At 34.2% G+C, this 20,395-nt stretch overlaps 1 protein-coding gene across 12 annotated transcripts in view; it reads right to left on the bottom strand.

The window, feature by feature from the left end:
- Positions 1–207: 207 nt before the first annotated feature.
- The window catches only part of opa1 (OPA1 mitochondrial dynamin like GTPase), a 75,006-nt gene continuing 54,818 nt past the window's right edge, over positions 208–20,395 (bottom strand). For 6 of the 12 annotated variants that reach the window (XM_073952907.1, XM_073952905.1, XM_073952904.1 and 3 more), the window contains 2 exons: positions 4,368–4,440; positions 208–1,467 (listed from right to left, as the gene is read on the bottom strand). In XM_073952907.1, coding sequence (XP_073809008.1) covers positions 4,376–4,440 — 65 coding nt within the window. In that variant the 3' untranslated portion in view covers positions 208–1,467; positions 4,368–4,375. 12 annotated transcript variants of the gene reach the window in all.

Raw genomic sequence — 20,395 nt, forward strand, 5'->3', positions numbered from 1 at the left:
TTCCTATGAGATTCTGCAATTCTGTGCTCGAATTTCCAACAAATACATTATAATTTAAACGTTAAAAATGGAGAAAATATGCACAGTTAACCTGACAAAAAAACAGCACTTGTCAAAATAACAACGAGCAAAATCCTCAAGTTGGAAATCCACACACACACACACACACAATACTATGGATCTCATGTCACCTTAATTACAGATCTGTTTCTCATACTTTAAAGTCACTTTTATTCTTCTTTTCTTTAACACCAATTTAATAAATAAACCACATCGGATGGGATACAACATGCAAACATTACAATCTACAGCAAATAGGGGAAGCATTCTTAAATGAACCGACATCTACTTTGCTACAAGCACCACACTCATATATTTCCCCTTGTGACAACAGATTCATCATTTGAATGAACTTACTCTACGGAGACTTTACAAATATATTTACCATTTACATTGAGTTGTGGCATCTCTTACACTCGAAATTATCAGGATATTAAAGTGGATTTCATATCAAATCCAGGGAGCGAGATATAAAATGTGCAAGCAAAAAATAAAAGTGCACTATAGTTGAAGATGGCAGATGAAAAATAAGAACCATTCAAAGTAGCAAAAGAAATGAAATGAAAATGATGTTAGGAACAAAAGTATTGAACAAGTTTTCATCCAGCAGATGATATAATGCGGTTAATGTATCCATAACTTTGCATCTTCAAGATCAAGCCAATCACAGTTTATTAAACATAATAAACTGAGCTAAATGGGACTACAAGTAGCAAAAACGGTAACAAACATCTGCATATATTAATAGAGGATTCTACATAATTACAAAACATAATTTTTAGGTGAAGGAAAACAAAAAGATCTGTGACTTGTGATGGCAATGAGATATGAAATCGCAGCTTCTGGTGAGAAAACATTTTAGAACAATTTCTCTATCAAGGCCAATCAGTAAAGATGCGTTTTAGCATTTAGCACTTATCCATAAAATGTCACCTTAAATAATAAAGAAAGTCAGGGGAAAGAGAGACCTGGAGCAAGTCATTTATTGGGAACAGAGGATGAGAGATTATGGTTGTGTATGCCTGTCTGAATGGTTTCTCTGGTGCAAATATTGTTTTTTGAAGCTTTGAGTGAAGAAAGAATAAAGCATGGCACTGCAATGTGTACCATTATTCTGATAGCAGAGTAAGTGCTTTTTGTCCAAAATTAATAAATATGCAGTAAATGTAAAGGGACTCCAGCTTAGTTCACTTATTTTCACTGTTTTAAAGAGGGAAGAGTGTGTGTGTGTGTGTGTTTGTGTGTGTGTTTTGTGAGAACATACAACAGGAGCTGTTAAAAACAGAAGAAGTTGGAAGGAAAGTCCTTTGCAAAGGAGCAAAGAGGAAAAAATGATGGTTTTTGATCAGTGCATTTTCTTGTGTAAGAGCATGTCTGCCTGTCTGTCTGCCCAGAAACAAGATGATCCTGAAAAAAAGACAAAACATTTAGATGAATTCTTCTGAATTCATGAAATACATTTAAAATATTTATAATTAACAATGAGCACTAAATAATGTCTCGAGCATTTAAATGAGGCTTCCCTTAAGCTTTAGAGGCATTATTTGCATTATATTTTGAATTGTTACTTATTAATTATTATCTCACATATCAAAAGTGCCCAAATGAAATCCTTTTGAAGGTCTAAGAAAACACAGAAAAAGTGACTTTAGAAATCAAAAAACTGATTTAAAAATGTAACAGAAACTTCAGTTAAGTTAATAATACAATTTGATATATAACACATTTTATATGAAATAAATTTCTGTAAGTACTTAAGACATAATAAATAGAGGTTATTTTTATATGAATTTCCAAAATTTTTTGATTTCTTTTTTTGTTTTCCAGTGGTTAATGTTACAATGAAATGTCACAATTCGACAATTTAATGATTTTTTATTAAAAATTCTAATGTATTGATTTATAATTTTGAATTAAAATTTAATTATGTTGCAGTGTTAAAAATGAATAAAATAAAAGAAACAAAATCTATTTTATAAAAACAATTCAGATAAAATGTTTTAAAATTTAAAAAGTACTTTTTTTTATTAAATTACAGTTTTTTTCAATTGCACGCATTTTAGAACTCTGATGTCGATTTTCAAAACTCTAGACACAAAACTCTAAACCAGGGGTCACCAATCCTGGTCCTGGAGGGCCGGTGTCCCTGCAGGGTTTAGTTCCATCTTGCCTCAACACACCTGCCTGGATGTTTCAAGTATACCCAGTAAGACCTTGATTAGCTTGTTCAGGTGTGTTTGATTAGGGTTGGAGCTAAAATCTGCAGGACACCGGCCCTCCAGGAACAACTTTGGTGACCACTGCTCTAAACAGTCACTACTTTTAACGCAGACTCTCCAGTGTTCAAAAAATAGCATGTTGCATTTATTTTTTTTAGAGAAGTCCTGCATTTGCAGGATCGTTGGTTCACATAATCCTTTTGTCATACAAATACTACAGGAACATAACTTTAGATCACCCATAAACAAGATACACATCATTTCAATAAACAAACATTAACAAACATTACACATTGTTGTTTAAAATTTGATATAAGCTTCATTATTGTTTATATATGATTGTAGAGGAAACAATACATACAGTGGAATCACTCAATTAAAGTAGTTCATTCAATCATTATGTAGGTTTACTGCATAAAAAAAAACAGAATAGTAAAGTTAACAAAAGTGTTTCTCACTACATGTCCCCATATTGAAAAGCTGACCTATGGCATGATGCATTTGGATTTCACATACTGTATTTACTTTAAAATGTCAAAACATTGCAAAAATCACAGTTTATATTTTTTTCAAACATATACATATATCATATATGATATACAGTTGAAGTCAGAATTATTAGCCCCCTTCGATTTTTGTTCTTCTTTTGTAAACATTTTCAAAATGATGTTTAACTGAGCAAGGACATTTTCACAGTATGTCTGATAATATTTTTTCTTCTGGAGAAAGTCTTATTTGTTTTATTTCGGCTAGAATAAAAGCAGTTTTGAATTTTTTATGAATCATTTTAGGGACAAAATTATTAGCCCCTTTAACCTATATATTTTTTTGATAATCTACAGAACAAACCAACATTATACAATAACTTGCCTTATTCCCCTAACCTGCCTAGTTAACTTAATTAACCTAGTTAAGCCTTTAAATGTCACTTTAAACTGTATAGAAGTGTCTTTAAAAATATCTAGGAAAATATTATTTACAGTCATCATGGTAAAGATAAAATAAATCAGATATTAAAGTTATTAAAATTATTATGTTTAAAAAAGTGTTGATATCTGTTCAACAGAAATTGAGGAAAAATAAACGGGTGATAATAATTTAGGGGGGCTAGCAATTCTGACTTCAACTGTATGTAAATATTTGTAATTTGAATTGTTGAAAAAAAATGTCAATTTTTGCAATATTTTGACATGTATGACATATAATTTATATGTGTGAAATCAATATGAACAAGTATGCAACATATGTTATTTGCATGTATTTCTATACATCAGATTTCTATTTGGGATCTGTCTTTCCGTCAGTCTGATCTTGTGGATTTGGCCACAGGTTATCCCCTTTACATCACAGTATGATTTTCATTAGTCTAAAATCTTGGAAAGAACCTTCCGTCTATGCAAATCTAGAGCTGACACTGGTCTGCTGTGATTGGGCTTTCTTGCCTACAGTAATGTCAAATATGAAAACATTGTCTGTAAAAGTGGTACATAGAACATAGAAACCACATACATGGAATAAGAGTGAAATCTATAGCTAATGTAGTCCAGTTGGGTCATCTTCTGTGGTGTGTGATGTCATTTGATCTATTCTGAAACTTTTATTGTCTAAGTATGTTATATTGTACACAAGTTTTCATGCATCACATGTAATACAAGTTACTTATTATTTTGAGCGCTTACATCAGTTGATAGTCAAATCATGTTAGTTAAAATAATACACAGTTATTTACAATGTAATGTGTGGGATCAATTTGATGTTCAATTATATTACAGTATATCAAAAAGTTGATCTTTGACTTTGTGTATTGTATCCAAGCATTTAAATAAAAAAGTTAAGATTTTGGCAATGGATATGAATTTTGTGTCTAGAGTTTTGAAAATTTACAACAGTGTTTTGAAATTTGTGTCAAAACTGTAAAAAAAAAACTGTACAACATCATTAATGATAACAATAATAAATCATAATAGAAATATATAGAAATAAAAGAATACACAAGATCTAATTTTATTCTATAAATTAAATGAACAGACATTATTAAGTAAATATTTTTACAATTAAACAAAAGCAGGACAATAAAAAAAAAACCACCTACTGCTCTACTTCTCTTTGTGAAGAGCTTCAATGAAGGCTTCAAGTTTCTCCTGAATTTCGCGAACTTTTTCTGTAAAGAAAAATGCAAAATATTAGCACACCACATACTAATACTAACAGCACAGATTTATCATTGAGAGCTAGATGAATTAGACTCGTCTTCTGAAGTTCAAACCTCTCCTGGAAAAACCCTAGCCTGACCACATCACTTTCAAGTGGACTCGAACAGAAAACGATTACGATTATGTAGCAGATAAAGTATCAAGTCGTGTCAAGTGGCACCGTGGGCACAGTCTCCGCCAGGCAAACAGCAGATGGAGGCCAGTGACGGTGTGTGTGTGTTTGAGGCGCAGATGATGAAGAGGTGGTGTTCTGTTGCACCTCCTCACCTCCACAGGATACTTCAAAAGCCTGTGCCCTGAGGAGGAGTGGGAACAGGACAACTTTGAAGGGAACCTATTATGCAAAAATCACTTTTATAAGGAGGCTAAACCCAGTTGTGTGAGAGATATCGTGTGAATATAGTCAGCCTCAAACAGTAAAAACTGATTCATTTCATTTATTTAGAAGCATACTTATTAAAAACAGTCGATAGAAACACTTTGATTGACATTCTCCATTTGTACATGTCAACAGAGGGGGAAAGCCCCGCCCAATAATGATGATATCTTCCTCATTAGCATAAACGGCCCTGAATGAGAAACAGCCATCCGAAATTAGAAGTTTTTTTTATTGTTTTGTTTTGAATCTGCCGCTATGCTGACCCATAAGCGCTTGTATCTCTGCCCTCTTGAAAAGAGGACAATACAAGTTTTTTTTTTTTTTTGGACTGAGGTCCAATCCCAATTTTATTTTTGTAACTGGGACTGTTGAACAGAAGTTATTATTATGGATTATCGATAGTGAAATTTAGCGGTTATAATTTGAATGTTTTTAAAGCATGATGGTAAAACACGAATGCCATTACAGATGTATTAAAACATATGTTTGTTTGTTTTAAAAGTTCGTAATATTAACAAAAATACTAATTCATGCATCTTCTTACTTCCGTGTGCAGCCATGCTGCCAAAAGATGGTGTATACTGGGAAATTGTCGTACCCCTTGCTTTTGAGTGTGGTCCGAGGGGTGTGCTACGTGAAGAGGGGTAAGAGGAAAGGCTAAGGGGTAGAATTGGGATTTAATGATTTTTCAATTAAAGAATGACTTTAATTTACTTAATTATAATTTTAAATTGTAACACTTTGAAACCTAATATAATTCAAAGAATGAAATAAAATGAAAGAACAAAATAAAAAATAAACAAAATCCATTTCATAAAAATAATTCAGAAAAAATATTTTTAAATATATAATTTTTACTTTTTAAAAATACATTACAAATAAATACTTAAATTTTAAATAATTATCAATAATCTAAAATAATTATACACAAATGAATAAAAATTATAAAATTATAAAATGTAATAATATAACAATAAAAGAACATCTGAATAAAATAAAAGCTAAAACAAAACAATAAAGTATTTTTGAATACCTGAAAATAAAAGCTGAAAAAACAATGAACTATATATTTTAATTGGTACAATTTAATTAAGTATTAATTCATAAATATAGAAAACATTTCAATGAAATAAATTACATTAATATTAAAGTAAAAAAAATTACATTATGAATTCAAATAAATACAAATAAATACAAAAATCTAATATAAATAGTTAAATAAAAAAACAAAGTAAAAAAATTTTTAAGTTGTAAATTAAAATTGTAATTAAAATTAAATTATGAAATTAAAATTATAATTATATTTTAAAATAATAAAATAAGTTTAGTGAAACTAAGTAAATGAAATAAAAAATAATACAATTAACATAAAAATAATACAAAAATTTTATTTAAAGTACAATAAATTGCATTGAAACTAAAGTGAAGATGTACATATAATTATTCAAATAGATAAAATACAAAATCTGAAATGTAAAACTAATTATTAACTTGTAAAGTAATATAAAATAGCAAAATAATAAAATAAAGTATTTATTTTTTTGTTTTTAAATTTATATTTATTTAGTTTTTAATGAAACTAAAATAAATTAAATAAAAAATAATACAAGTGACATAATAATAATAATAATAAAAAGTAAAACAAAATAAAAAGTACCAAATAAAAACAAAAATAATAACTTGTTCAAATGTATTGTCTGCAATCAACTCAATCAAGAGATTTAGCAAGATTTAGCTTGATTTAACGTCCAGTGTCAATCAATGCATCTTTTTAGCTCTTAGACCAGAGCTATTATGTATGTTATGTACGCACGCAAGACCATTTGTGCCTTAATAGAAGGAGGACAAACAATCTGCTGTCTCACATGACAACAGGTTAACTGGGCTTTTCAAGTGGACGCTGGCCTACAAGTTTGTGGCCGTAACTAAATCCCCTCATGCGAGGCTCGTGCAGCCGTTTTAGGTGTATTTGTGGAGTGGGGATTCCCAATTCTGTAGGATGAAAGAAATAAGTCGGTCTTTGTGGACATTTGACATCTCTTAAGGTCTGAAATTCAATACTGTAAGCCACAAAGACCAGCACACGCGCTCGCACATACAAACACACAAACTTTCACAAATATCCCGAAGCCTGGAAACTTGAGCCTTCTGCACACACACATATATGCAATCTCACGGCTTAAACTTTGAGTATCTTTTTTGTGCCTTGGGACATGAAGGTAATGGCGAAGGGTAGTGAATATAACAGGCATTAGGTTTGGAGAAGACCTTCTGACATGGCAGGTGTGGAGATGAAACTTAAACTCTCTCAAACTTTATAGATTTTTTTTTTTTTTTTTTTTTTGCAATAAAACACTAGGGAATAATCTTTGGTGTAAAATGTGTTGCATAATGATTTTAGGATACTTGATATAACTGAATTTGTATGGATGCACTATTATTTGTCAATGAATTGATCATTTATTTTAGCGCTGATTATGTTTTGAACGGGATATTTTTGTTATCATGAGGGTTCTTGCACCTTTTGCAAAATCAAGTTTAAGCACTTTTCAAGCACTTTGCAGGTGCATTTTCAAACTTTTCCAGCATTTTGCAACTGTGATAAATTACATATTTACATACTTATACTGTAGATAATTCATTACATCACATAGGATACTATTTGTTAGAATATTATGTTACACTATAGAATACTTCAACAATATTTATTTTGCCCCAAGCCCAACATTGAATAATGATCTTTCACTTATTTAAATCTCATTTACTCACATTTCAATGTATCTTTTTTCACCCTTAAATTATTTTAATTTTATGTATAGTTCACTCATAAAGTGGTAATCTCCATGCATTTTGTCTTCTCGTACCGTTTAAGCAAATGCCACAGGAAAAATAAATAAATAAATAAATAAAATTATATATATATATATATATATATTTTTTTTTTCCCTGTGGCATTTGCTTAAACGGTATATATATTTTAATTACTATTTTAGCAACAAATTATAATAGCAACAATTTGAATAAAGGCTGCACGACATTGGAAAAATCTGACATTGTGATATTTTATTATGCTGCAATTTATATTGCGATAGGAATACAATTTTGGCAGATGACTTGAATAGCTCTATTTGGAATAGTATCATTAACTTTGATTAGAATAACTTGTATAGGAGTGAGTCAAAGAAATTGCAAGAAAAAATAAATAAGATAGAGCAAAGATAAAAGTATAAGTAGTCAGATTTTTAGGTAGAGTAATACGATACAATAAATATTATCATGATATTTTGCCCCCGATAATGATTGATCACGATATCAGCAATATATATCACAAGAAAACCCTCCACAATATATCATGATATTTGTAATATTTGAAGAGGAAAAAATGCATAAAAAGTTATGATGTATTTATTTTATTAACAGCACATATGTTTTTTTAGAATTAATAATATATGTATAATAATAATAATAATAATAATAATAATAATAATAATATATGTTTAATCTGGCATTACAAAAAGCGCCACCTCATGCATATCGCTATTTTCCCTGCCCCTGTTACTGAATAATTTTTATATTTATATTATATTATATTTATATATTTATTCATTTATTTATTTATTTTATTTATCTTAATATAAATTATCATCTAACATGTTATTATACTTAATTTACACAACATTAAAAGAAATAATGGATAAATAATAGATAAAACAAATCATTATATTCTGCTAATCAAATTGAAGAACAAACAATTTGAAATTAAATTGCTAATAATTTTTTGCAACACAATGGAATTTTTTAATCAGATATATTGAAGAATAAGTTTAAAACAAGTGAAAATCAAACCAAAACAAACTAACAAAAAAAAATAATAATAAAAAATAGATTTTACAATTTCAATATGGAACATCATGGAACTTTTACAAACAAACAATCTCATAAGTAACATTTGTTTTTTTTAGGAAACGCTGATGAACAGGCTATGGTTTATGAAAAATGTATGGATTGTTTTGTTGTTTGTTCATTTGTTTTCAAACACAGCACTGTTCCGCTTGTATCATTTTCATTCATGAATATTATAATACACCAAGACTACTTTGTATCACACAAACAGAGATGGGTCATGGTATAAATCAAGTTGACATGATGGAAGCTGCTGTACTGCTGCACGGATCAACTGCCAGTCCATAGAAACTGTCAGACTCAAAAGGTGTACGTTTTCAGCCAATGAAGTTTTAAAGAAGAATGGACAGCTACGGATGATGTGAACTTGTGTGTATATGGGCTTAAAGTGTCTGAAAAGACTGTGAGAAACAGATATTTATTTCTGGTTGCCATCTGTTTGTTCCACATGGAGGAATGCAGGATGACGGCTAAGAAAAGGCCAAAACAAGACCAGTCTTTTCAGCGCCACGGAAATGTGACGCAGAAGTGAGAACCGCTGCTTCCCCTGCTTCTGTGAGTCCGAGAACTGGTCCAAACTCCATTTAGACTCCTGTTTACCTAAGAGATGAGCTTTTGGACACATCCATTCATAGGTCTCCTCTCTTTATCTGGTCATGAATATTCCCATAATCCTTTGGCCCCCATCCCAGCAGCCTCCTTTTTTGGGAGGTGTGTGGTGGCTTTCTCTCTTTCAGGATTCCTCCTCAATCCCTTCTTTGAAAGGGGCTCTCGCCTGATCTCCACATGAAATGATATCTCTTTCACTCCCACTCTTGCGGGCCTCTAAGCCTCCTGGGCCGGAGCGGCAGAAGGCTGGAGAAAGCCCTTAATTGACCTGTAATTAGACTGTGAAACAGTGTGGCTGTGGAGAACAGAAGAACAAGGAAAAAAGCGAGAGTCAGGGCACGGGATACCGCCAAGGAGACCGAGCTGCAAGGAACTGAAGAGAAACTCAATCCCTTTTGATATAAATGGTGGCCTTCGGTATTTGCCATCAAGTAGCATGATCATTAATGGGGAAAATGGCAAAGGAATTAAAAGGTGGCAACAGCCTTTTCAACAGCTCACGTTTCCCACAGCGCCTTCCCGGAAACAAGGCCACTGAAGGCAGTCCACTGAAAAATCAGGTGTGAACCTGTGTGATAATAAGAGTACAATGAAATAAGCCTTCTCAGTCAAAAGTTGCACTAAAACACACTGTGAATACAGCCAAGAGCCAACTTAAGAGTCTAACCTCACTAGTCATTTAAAATAAGGTGAGATGTCCAAAATTAAACAAGCTACTAGCGTGATTTGAGGCACAGTACTTGGACTCACTCTCTCTTCTCTATCTACACATCATTACTGAGATCTGTCATTCAGAGAGATGGCTTTTCCCATCACTGGTATGCTGGTGACACTCAGCTCTACCTCTCATACTAAGTATGACAATCTCAGCTCAACTCAACATCTCAACATTCTTGCTGGATGATAGCATATTACCATACCATGATAGAAGTGTGAAGAGTGTGTATATGTATAGTGCATTTATTGTGTATGGCCACACACCCAAAGCGGTTCACAATCATGAGGGGGTCTCTCCACACCAACACCAGCGTGCAGCATCCACTTCAGAGACGGCAAAAGTACACACATCCTATATTTAAGTAGAAGCACAGATGCTCATGTTTAAAATGACTCTGGTAAAAGTTGAAGTACTGACTACACTTTTGTACAGCTTTAAAAATGTACTTAAGTAAAAAGTACCCAATACTACTACATGTTTTAGTTTCATTAGGTAGGTAAATATCCGGTTCCACCCATGTCATCATCCTGACAATCTCACAGCATTCATCATGTAGTTTTGTGGCTGTTGGATCAAAAACAACAGCTGCTATTCATGTTCATACACTCTAAAAGTAATTATGTAGGCCTGTATATCTTTATAAATAATGTCCTACATTTTAGACTGAATTCTGTCCAAAATAAATAGATTTTTTTATTTTAAAGTTGAATATTTTTTTATTGAATATATTGAAACTATATTTCCTTTTGCTAATATAAATACTTATCAGATTTGACTGCAAACTTTTTTTTTGTTTAGCAGCTCTTATACATAACCCATTTTGTTTTTTTTTTCCAGATTATTGTGGATATTTTCTTTAATCGATAAACATTAATTCTGATAATACACTTATTCTATGCTAAAAGCTACATACACAGGCATGACTACAACCTACCAAACTTTTTTTTCACGTGATAAATTCAGAATCTTTTGCATTATATTTTTATTCATGAACTGTCCAGTATACTTACTTTTGTTGTTGTAAAACATTTGTTAAAAATTAATTGAAGATTAATATGCCTATACTGTGTGTAAAATCATTTAGTCAATTTTTTTTTTAATTCTATAAAAAATAATTTCATGCGGTATTAGATTGAAAGACCAGAGAAATCCTGTGCAGTATGATCAGAAGTGGACAAAAGACTCTTAAGGCTCGTTTCTACTGAGTGGTACAGTACGGTATGGTTCGGGTCTGTAAGGGTCACCTTTTTCAGGCTTGCATTTCCACTACCAAGGGTACCCTATTGGTGGGCGTGGTGTACGACAGAGTTTCAGTCGACGTCATTCTCGTTCGAATAAATGTCTACAGTAAAGCTGTACAGGTCGTTCAAAAATCATACGACAAGCACTTCTCACAAAACAGATGATTTATAAACATAAATTATGTTACCAACTACGGAAAAACTACACACAGCATACGTTTAGTCCTTATTTAGGTTCATAAACGACATGCAACATAGCCCACAGTCAGTGCAAACCTCTCTTCTGTTTGTAATCTTCAACAGCACATGTAACCTCTGTTAGAGAGCAATTCTTTTACTTCGAGTTCATAATAGTCCAAAAGGCAATGATAAACATGGCTGTTTGTTTATGAATCATGTTGCTGAAACAATTGGCTCCTGTGTGTTGTCGGGCTTCTCCTCCGTTTGCGATTCACTATCGTGTTTGGCCTTTTTTTTCTGAATGGATAACATGATGCAGACACTTCAATAATCACGCACACGTTTTTATCATTAGCCTAAGAAGTTTTTTATATCAAATATAGACCCGATCGCAAACTCGCTGGAGAATGTGAAAACCGCTCGCACTTTTAGACGGCCTCATAAAACAACAACAGGACAAAGCAGATTTTGTTCTTCTTGGCTTTGTGTCTGTACATCTACATATATATATATATATATATATATATATATATATATATATATATATATATATATATATATATATATATATATATATTGTCTGTACAAGACAACGACAAGGTTTGTTTGAGCTTGGGTCATCCATGGCTCATTATTATATGCATATAGTTTTACAATCTAATGTCTTGGCTGTGTATAAAAACGTGTAAAAAAAATGGCGGTTCCTTTGTTTTCATTGTGGCTAGCTCCACACAAGCTCATGACGTATCTCTGTAACCAATCAGCGTTCAGCTGCACATGTAGCTCCACCTTTTTACAGTGGAAACAGCCATAAAAGCGTACAGAACCAAATCGTACTGTACCACTCAGTGGAAACGGGGCATTAAATTTAAGCATCTGTATGACATATGTTTGAACAGGAATGTGTGTCTCTTGTTTACCTGTGACCTGACCCGATTGAGCAAAATGTGTCTTATTAGAGTGTAAACAGGGCAGCCTTAGTTATTTTAAATTCACGTCTTCCTCGGTCTCATGTGCGTAGTTATCCTCCTAGCTTTTTTTATAGTTATCTACATAAACTAGTCTAAATTCGATGCACGATAGCCTTGGTTAAATAAGCCGCGCACTGCAGCACACAGGCGCCCGATGACGAAAATAGATTGACTGCTTCAAAAAGGTGCTCAAATTTTGCAATGACAATAAATAATATAGATCATGCCATAAAACACATGAAAACGAAAGTTACGAGCCTGATTTAGAAATGTAAGGAGTAGAAAGTAGAGTTGTGAACCTATACTGGTCTCACGGTTCGGTTCGGTTACGATTATCATGCCATCGATTCGGTTCAATTCGATATCTCGGTGCATCACGGTGCATTGACGATGCTTTCCATATATAGTGTTATATTTTAGGGGGAGGCTATAACATGCTGTCTGTATAAACACACAGACACACAGCAACACACTTTCTCTCATTCAAACACATTCACAAACATAGACAGCATCAAACAAACAATTACACACACGCACACACACAAACAAACACACTTAAGCCCTTGCAACAGGAAGAGCTCGCGCTGAGCGGAGAAGAGCTCCACTCAACGCAAGCTCTGCCGGCTAAAGTAAACGCAGACTGCGAGGGCTTAAACGGAGCAGTGCTCGTAATGTCGAGCGAAAAAAAGAAAGACAGCTGTGAAACATAACCAGCTTTGTCTTTCTGTAGGAAACACACTTTAGATCTTTTTAGGGTAAGCGTTTTTTGAGTTATTGCTGTCTATAACTGAAATTGTGTCAGGAAAATTAAAAACAAAACCAACTGAAGCGCGCTCATTTCTGGCGCCCCACTGGATATACAGCGCCCTTAGCATTTGCCTATGGTGCCTATGCCACAGGCCGGCCCTGAGTTGGCTGAGTGTTGTAAATAACGGCGCTCACCTCCCTCGCGACAGAGCGCATAGGAGATAAATGACGTCACTACATAATAACCGGTTATGGTTATTACTGAATCGATATCGAATTGTCCGCGTCTGCATCGCGGTGCACCGAAGAAACAATTAATTTTGACACCCCTAGTAGAAAGTACAGATATGTGTGTAAAAATGTAAGTAGTAAAAGTAAAAGGTTGTCAAAAAAATATTGGAGTAAAGTACTGATACCAGAACGATGGCACTTACTGACAGTTTAATGTCCCTTTTACTTTACTGGGGCATTAGGGCTCAGACAGACCGCAGGTTGAGTGCCCCCTGCTGGCCTCACTAACACCACTTTCAACAGCAACCTAGTTTTTCCGATGTGATCTCTCATCCAGGTACTGGCCAGGCTAAGCTCTGCTTAGCTTCAGTGAGTGACCGGTCTTAGGCTGCAGGGTGACAAGGATAATGCTTCATCACAACTTCTCCATCCTGCTAGTCACATCAACCGTAACTGCTTCCAGGACAGACAGGAGCATTAAAGTGGTGGTCAATGACCAGTTAAATCTTTATAGAAAGCACTGCTAAAACTGCACAATGCATTTGTGTAGGTAACAATATGCTCTCTTGTTATGCTCTCTTTCTCTCCTTCCAGACAGTATTATCAAACCTCTGTACCAAATCCAAAAGGAAGTTATTGGATGAGTATCTCCTGACAGAGTCTATTTAGTGCCGAAAGAGTTGAACACATCAGAAAAATTCAGCTGACCAATGCTCAATGATGACCTGATGTTAGCCAGTTGTCTGCTTGATGTGTCAAGGCCTTTAAAGATTTGTGCAGTGAAGGTGGCTGAACTTCCCATGAATGAAATATAATTTATCTGAAAATTCAAACAGAAACGCCAAATACGGAAGACTGCAAACAGGATGAAAGGGACAATAGTGATGAATAAAATAAGATGTCAGCAGCACAACACTATGAAAAATGGCAGTCGCACAAATCAGCTCTCTGAGTTCTCTCTAAAACACATGCAAGAAATACAGAAACACTGCTGTGGAGAACCTTGGGGTTCAACATAAGGGTAGCTTTCCGGCTCATCTCAGATAACTGGCTTATTGGAGAAAATGACATCTTACACAGTCAAGTGTAAAAGTTTTTATGCAAAAAATACTTTCCCTATAACTGCTTAGAGACAACTAGTATACTGGCTTCCCTGAAACGCTTTCAATTACATTTTTGTCTGACCAATTACCATGTCGTTACATGATGACTTCAACAAAAATGAGCAACTACACCAAATAGAACATTTGTTGCATTAATCTCAACACACCAAACAGCAGGAACCTTTAAACCATATCTGATGATGCATCAATGGGAACTTTCACTTCACTTTCCCCCTAGGCCATGTGAGAGACTCTTGCTTTATGAAGGTTGTGCAGACAGCCTCATGTCAACCCAGGTGTATGCTGAACTCCTCACCTCCCCTTCACAGTCTCCCTCCAGCCTGGCCTCCAATAAGCATTTAATTACAGGGCTTTGGCACAGGTAAGACAGGGGCAAGTCAAGACGTAGAACAACCAGAAAACAGTCAACCGGACAATAGACAGCCGTCCCTCTTTGACTATTTGAGACCAAAATTTACCCTCTCTGGAAAAAACTATCTCATAACTGCATGTCACTCAGCATAAAGGTCCAAGTTTGACCCGGCACTCAAAATGGCAGGTGGCCAAAGTTGGACTCAATCCCACCCATAATTTCCTACTCCCTTGATGGCATATGAAAGGAAAGTTCATGAAAAAATGTTAATTGGCTCAATAAAATCATTTGGATACTCTAATGGTGTAAGTGCTATCTTTTAACAAATTCTACAAAGACCCTGTGTGTGAATGTGCCCAAATTCAAAGGATTCATTAATTTACTAGACTTTCATGATTCTCTCATCCTGCTATTAACTGAAATAGCATTGCTAATAATATATGTAAAAAAAAATGTCTAGTCGCAATTTGATAAATAGTTAAATAAATAATAAATGACTATATATGATCACAATTTGATTTTGCTAATTGATTTAATAACAACTTGTAAATTTAAAACTTTTTTTTTGCTGAATAACTGGATGTCGAAGAGTCCAGTGCTCCAGTTCTCTGCCAGTTTTGACAGCTCCTTTGAACTAGAGGCCTGCTCTCACAGAAGCCGATGCAACCGGGACAACATTTTGATAGGTCAATGCTGGTGTGGGCTTTAAGACTTTACAGATTGCAGATTCTTAAAATGAACAGTAGGACTTATAAAATTTTTTTTTTTTTTTTTTTTTTTAAAAAGGTAAATAAATTGGTATTTATCTAGCTCACAGAAGCAACAAGGACACATTTTTAGGCTTTTGGTTTCACTCAAAAAGTGCCTTGGAATCACCACACGTAATTGCTTGTTTCAACTTAGTGGAAGCCATTTGTCCTTGGTCACGTCTATATTTGCTCAAATTTAACACAAATGGAGGAAAACTTCAATATTGCTGAAAAATAAGACCTGTGCATGTCTAGTTTGAACATGCTCTCGATTCTCGATTCCTGGATTTTGACTTTCCCGATTCCTTAAAAAGAGCCAGTCCGAATCTCTCTATAGATTTTACGTTTATTAAAATCACTAGAAAATTAAAAAATGAAGTCAACAGTCTTGTGCCTGAGCAACTTACCAACCAGCCACAAATAGCGAGTTTATTTGACAGAAAAACCAATGCTATATAGAGTCACAAAGTAAGTTTTAATTCAAAGTATTACCAACTATTTAGTATGCAAATTTGGGCTGGGCAATAAAATCGGTATCTATATTTATTGACCATGAACCATTGTCAATATAGATTAAAAAAAGTTTAGCCTGAAGTTTCAGAATGAAGACTATAGTTTTATTAAAATGTGGCTGCTGAATTGCACAAGGCGCACATGGAAGCGATGAGCACATGATGTGGAAGCGGCACATTTTTCAGGTACACCTAGTTTAAAAACACCTGAACTTTTCCGAGTGCCACATGCGCACCACGGTTCTTATAACTAGAACTAACCAATCTACTTCACACTTTGTATGGAATAAACACATTTTTGAAATAACGGCAGACTGAAAACACTGTAGTGCTTTTTAGTTTCTCTTTAAACTTGTATCAGAAGTGCAACAATGTTTTCTTCATATGTCTCTGAGAAAACATTTGATGGTCGCCTAGTTATGAAAGACTGCATGGAATAGTGAAGGAAGTCACGCGCTCACGCTTTTCACGTGTGAGTTTTGGTTTGCATCATTGTCACTTCAGGCCAAAATAGCAACACATGCAAAAATGAGTGTGGTGGCTAGCAGCAGTGAGAAGATTGTAAAAAAAAAAAAAAAAATGTTAGGATGTCACCAGAGTGGCTTTTAGGTTTATTTTCTTGTGCACTTAGCCAATAGCTCCCCATCTGAAAGATTTTTCAGCATATGGGGTAATACAGCCATCCAACTTCACAATTTGTAATGTTGCAATATTTATTTGAATAATGATGGTTAATTACTTTATTTGAAAGCTCAGATTTGATGATCATAATTTGCTTTGTTTACTGTATCGTTATTATTGACATCTTAGAGATGTTGATCTACCTTTACCATTGCACAGATGTTTTACAGTTAATTTATCAAGTCTAAGAGTCTCTTTAACATGTACGTTTATTTTTTTATAAAGGTATCATATATTTTGTTTAAATATTATAGTTTTTGACTATTAAACTATTTGTTTTAGTAATGTTGGTAAATAAAAATAATGAGGTTACATACAAAAATCTTAATATTCCTAAATGCATTGTTAAAAATATTCAATAATTATTGATATCAAATTATATGAAACATGATACAGTGACAACATGCTACAGCCCTTTTGCAGTTTAAAAAAATAAATAAATAAACATCTTATTTTGCTTAGCGATGCCATAAAGGGCATTTATTTTATTATCTATTTATTCAATTTTTTTTATTTTTTTATTTTATTTTTTTGGTGAACACACATGTGAAACCCAATCGGTCTGAATATTACACAGGCTAACATGAGATTAGAAATCTGTTGAGGCCTTTCATTAGGTCCTGATCTAACACATAATTAGGTGGGACAACATTCACCATAACTATGCACTGAATAAGAAGTTCAACTTCAGGACTCCGGATTTAAAAGAGAAAAACACACTTCTTTTGTCATGGTCGACAAAATGCATTAAAGTGATGCCTGGACTAAAATTATAGCTTCACTAAATCCCTTCTTTTAACTAGGAATTGAACCAAGATGATAAAGGAGCAACACTATGTCATGAAGTGTCATCCCGACTGGGCCAGAAGGTGAGGCATTGCAACAAGCACTCTATTTTTACTCTGTGAGGAAGGAAATGTATGGTTTTCCTATTACCTCATAACACACTATCTGACAGATAGATGTATAGTGCGGTGTGCAGAGGCTTTGAGTGCAGCCTTGCAGAAGACCGGCTGACAACAGGACTTGATTCTGTCGACCCCAGAGGCACTCTTCGTGACGGCACAAATGGTAAAATGGAAATGCAAAAATTGACGGTACATTTCCCACTCATTTGACTTCCGTTTCCTCAGGTTTGAAGGCAGGGTGACGTTAAAAGGGAGAAGAGGGAAAAGACTTCCTTCACTGGGATGACAAGTGTTGAGAGATTTATATGTGGAGAGCAGGACCTTTGAGAACACTTGGGTGGGGTGATGGGGATGTGTTGGTGGGAGTAGGCGGCCCATTATCAGCTTGCATGGGAAGACTGGGGCTACAAGCCACTTTTTTGGTGGGGGGGGGGGGGGGGGCTCAGTCCAGCTGTTTTAGAGATGGGAGCGGTTTCCTCTCAGCCTGAAAGAAAGGCATAATCGTCTTTCTGTCACTGGAGGGGCTGGCCAAAAATATGCTTTTCACATCAGAGCGACGGGGTGCAGGGAATATGGTGGGAGCGTGTGAGAAAGTAAAGAGGCGAGAGTGAGAGGAGGAAAAACACAGAAGCTGGCAACAGATGAAAGGCTTGCGCATGCATGTAGTTCTCCATAAAGTGATGTGTGACATCCTAAAGCGTGCCGTTTTGTGTTCGCTAGTGGAATCGGTTTCTGTGTGGTTCTTCAGTGAACTCAACATTAATTTGCATAAATCAATATAAACAAGTTCTCATGTCAATACAGGACCTTCAGTGGCTGCCAGTTGAAAGGACCACCACATGCCTGATCTAGCTTGGCATAAAACAAAACAAGCAAGTGCCTTATTTGAGGTTATGTTTCATTCATACATATATGCATAAATAAATAATAAATTAATAAATGTAATATTTATTAATAAACAAATAAAAACAAAACCTTCTCAAAATTTATTGTTGCCAAACAGCTTTTCTAAAATACTTGTTACTAAAATATGTTTCTAAAAAAAATACATGACTTTTCTCTTAGGGTCAATTTTTTTTTTTTGGAATCACCATGTTAATGAAGAACAAAAATATAATATAATATAATATAATATAATATAATATAATATAATATAATATAATATAATATAATATAATATAATATGCATTAATATAGCACATTTATAGTGTATGGCGAAAATGTTTTACAATCGTATAGGGGGTCTCTCCTTATCACCACCAAGCAGCAACCTCCCGCTCTCCCTCATGAAGCCAATACGGAAGTAACTGAAACAGCAATTCATCGACTCGCCTTTAGGGGCTGGCTCCAGGAACTCCAGATGTTCACTGACTGCAATGCTAAATTGGCTAATTTTACAGCTGTTAAAACACGTTTACAGCCTGGTACAAAAGATGGTTTTGGTGCATATACAGTAGCTGATATCACTCATCATGACAACTGTGAGGAAGGTGAATTTTTTTTTATAACTCCTCTGTTCAGTTTTTATTAAGTCTGCATAATTAAGAGTGTGGCCACTTGAGTGAGTCTTGTCATTGTATTGTTGTTTTGTTTTATGTGGCTTTACACAGTCAACTGCCTTTTGGAATTATTTCCTACAATTATCAGATACTATAGCATGCTGTGTGCACTTAATTGTGTTCAAAAACCATTCAAGTGGCCTCCATTTCCCGGATGAGTGCAATTATACTTGGATACCATATCTATAAATGTATTTGTTGTACTTAAGATAATTTATCATTTATAAATTTTCTTTAGACCTGCAAAGCACTCCAGTATCTGATAGATTGATTAGATGTAGGCTATAGAACAGTCATCTGAAACGTTGTCATACAGTGTTATGCCTGGATTTCATAAATAGCCTTGCATTTACTAACAGACTATATCTGAAGTATTTGGAAGTAATTCACGTTTTCCTCCTGTAGAAAAACATCATAAGAACAATGCTTATTGGCTCAATGTATTACAGCAGTGTTTTTAAAAGACTAAACACTTTATTGACATAGTACACAGCCAAGAACATGCGGTTAAAACAAAAACGAGTCGCATGTAATGAAATATTAAGCGTTTTTCCCAAAGAAAATACAAAATGCTAGCAGGCAATGGTAGCTCCGCTCACACTCTGCCTCTTTGCCCTTATTTGGTGGATCCCGGTTAGTGCGATGACGCACAAACAAAATGGCGACGGTTGGCCACACCTACTAGTGGCTTCATGTGTGCCCTTCAGAAACCTATGGATGATGTCACGGATACTATGTCCATATCTTTTACAATCTATGATCACCACCAGTTACACCATGGTACATTTCACCACAAAATACCATGCTTTCACATAATAAAGTGATTTGATTACGAAACACTAAAGTTAAAACTATAAGAAAATATTTGACTGTACTTTATATACAGTGCATGTATTTAATATGTACTTGCTTATCCAATAAAAAGGGTTATACAAGTTGACTACATAGTTTAAAGTTAAGTTCAGAAGTAAGTTTAAGTTTAAGTTTAAGTACGGTGTGTGTGTTTGACTAAAATAAATTGCTAGCAATATTTTTTTAT

This window comes from Danio rerio, chromosome 6 (assembly GCF_049306965.1).
Source record: "Danio rerio strain Tuebingen ecotype United States chromosome 6, GRCz12tu, whole genome shotgun sequence".
Lineage (NCBI taxonomy): Eukaryota > Metazoa > Chordata > Actinopteri > Cypriniformes > Danionidae > Danio > Danio rerio.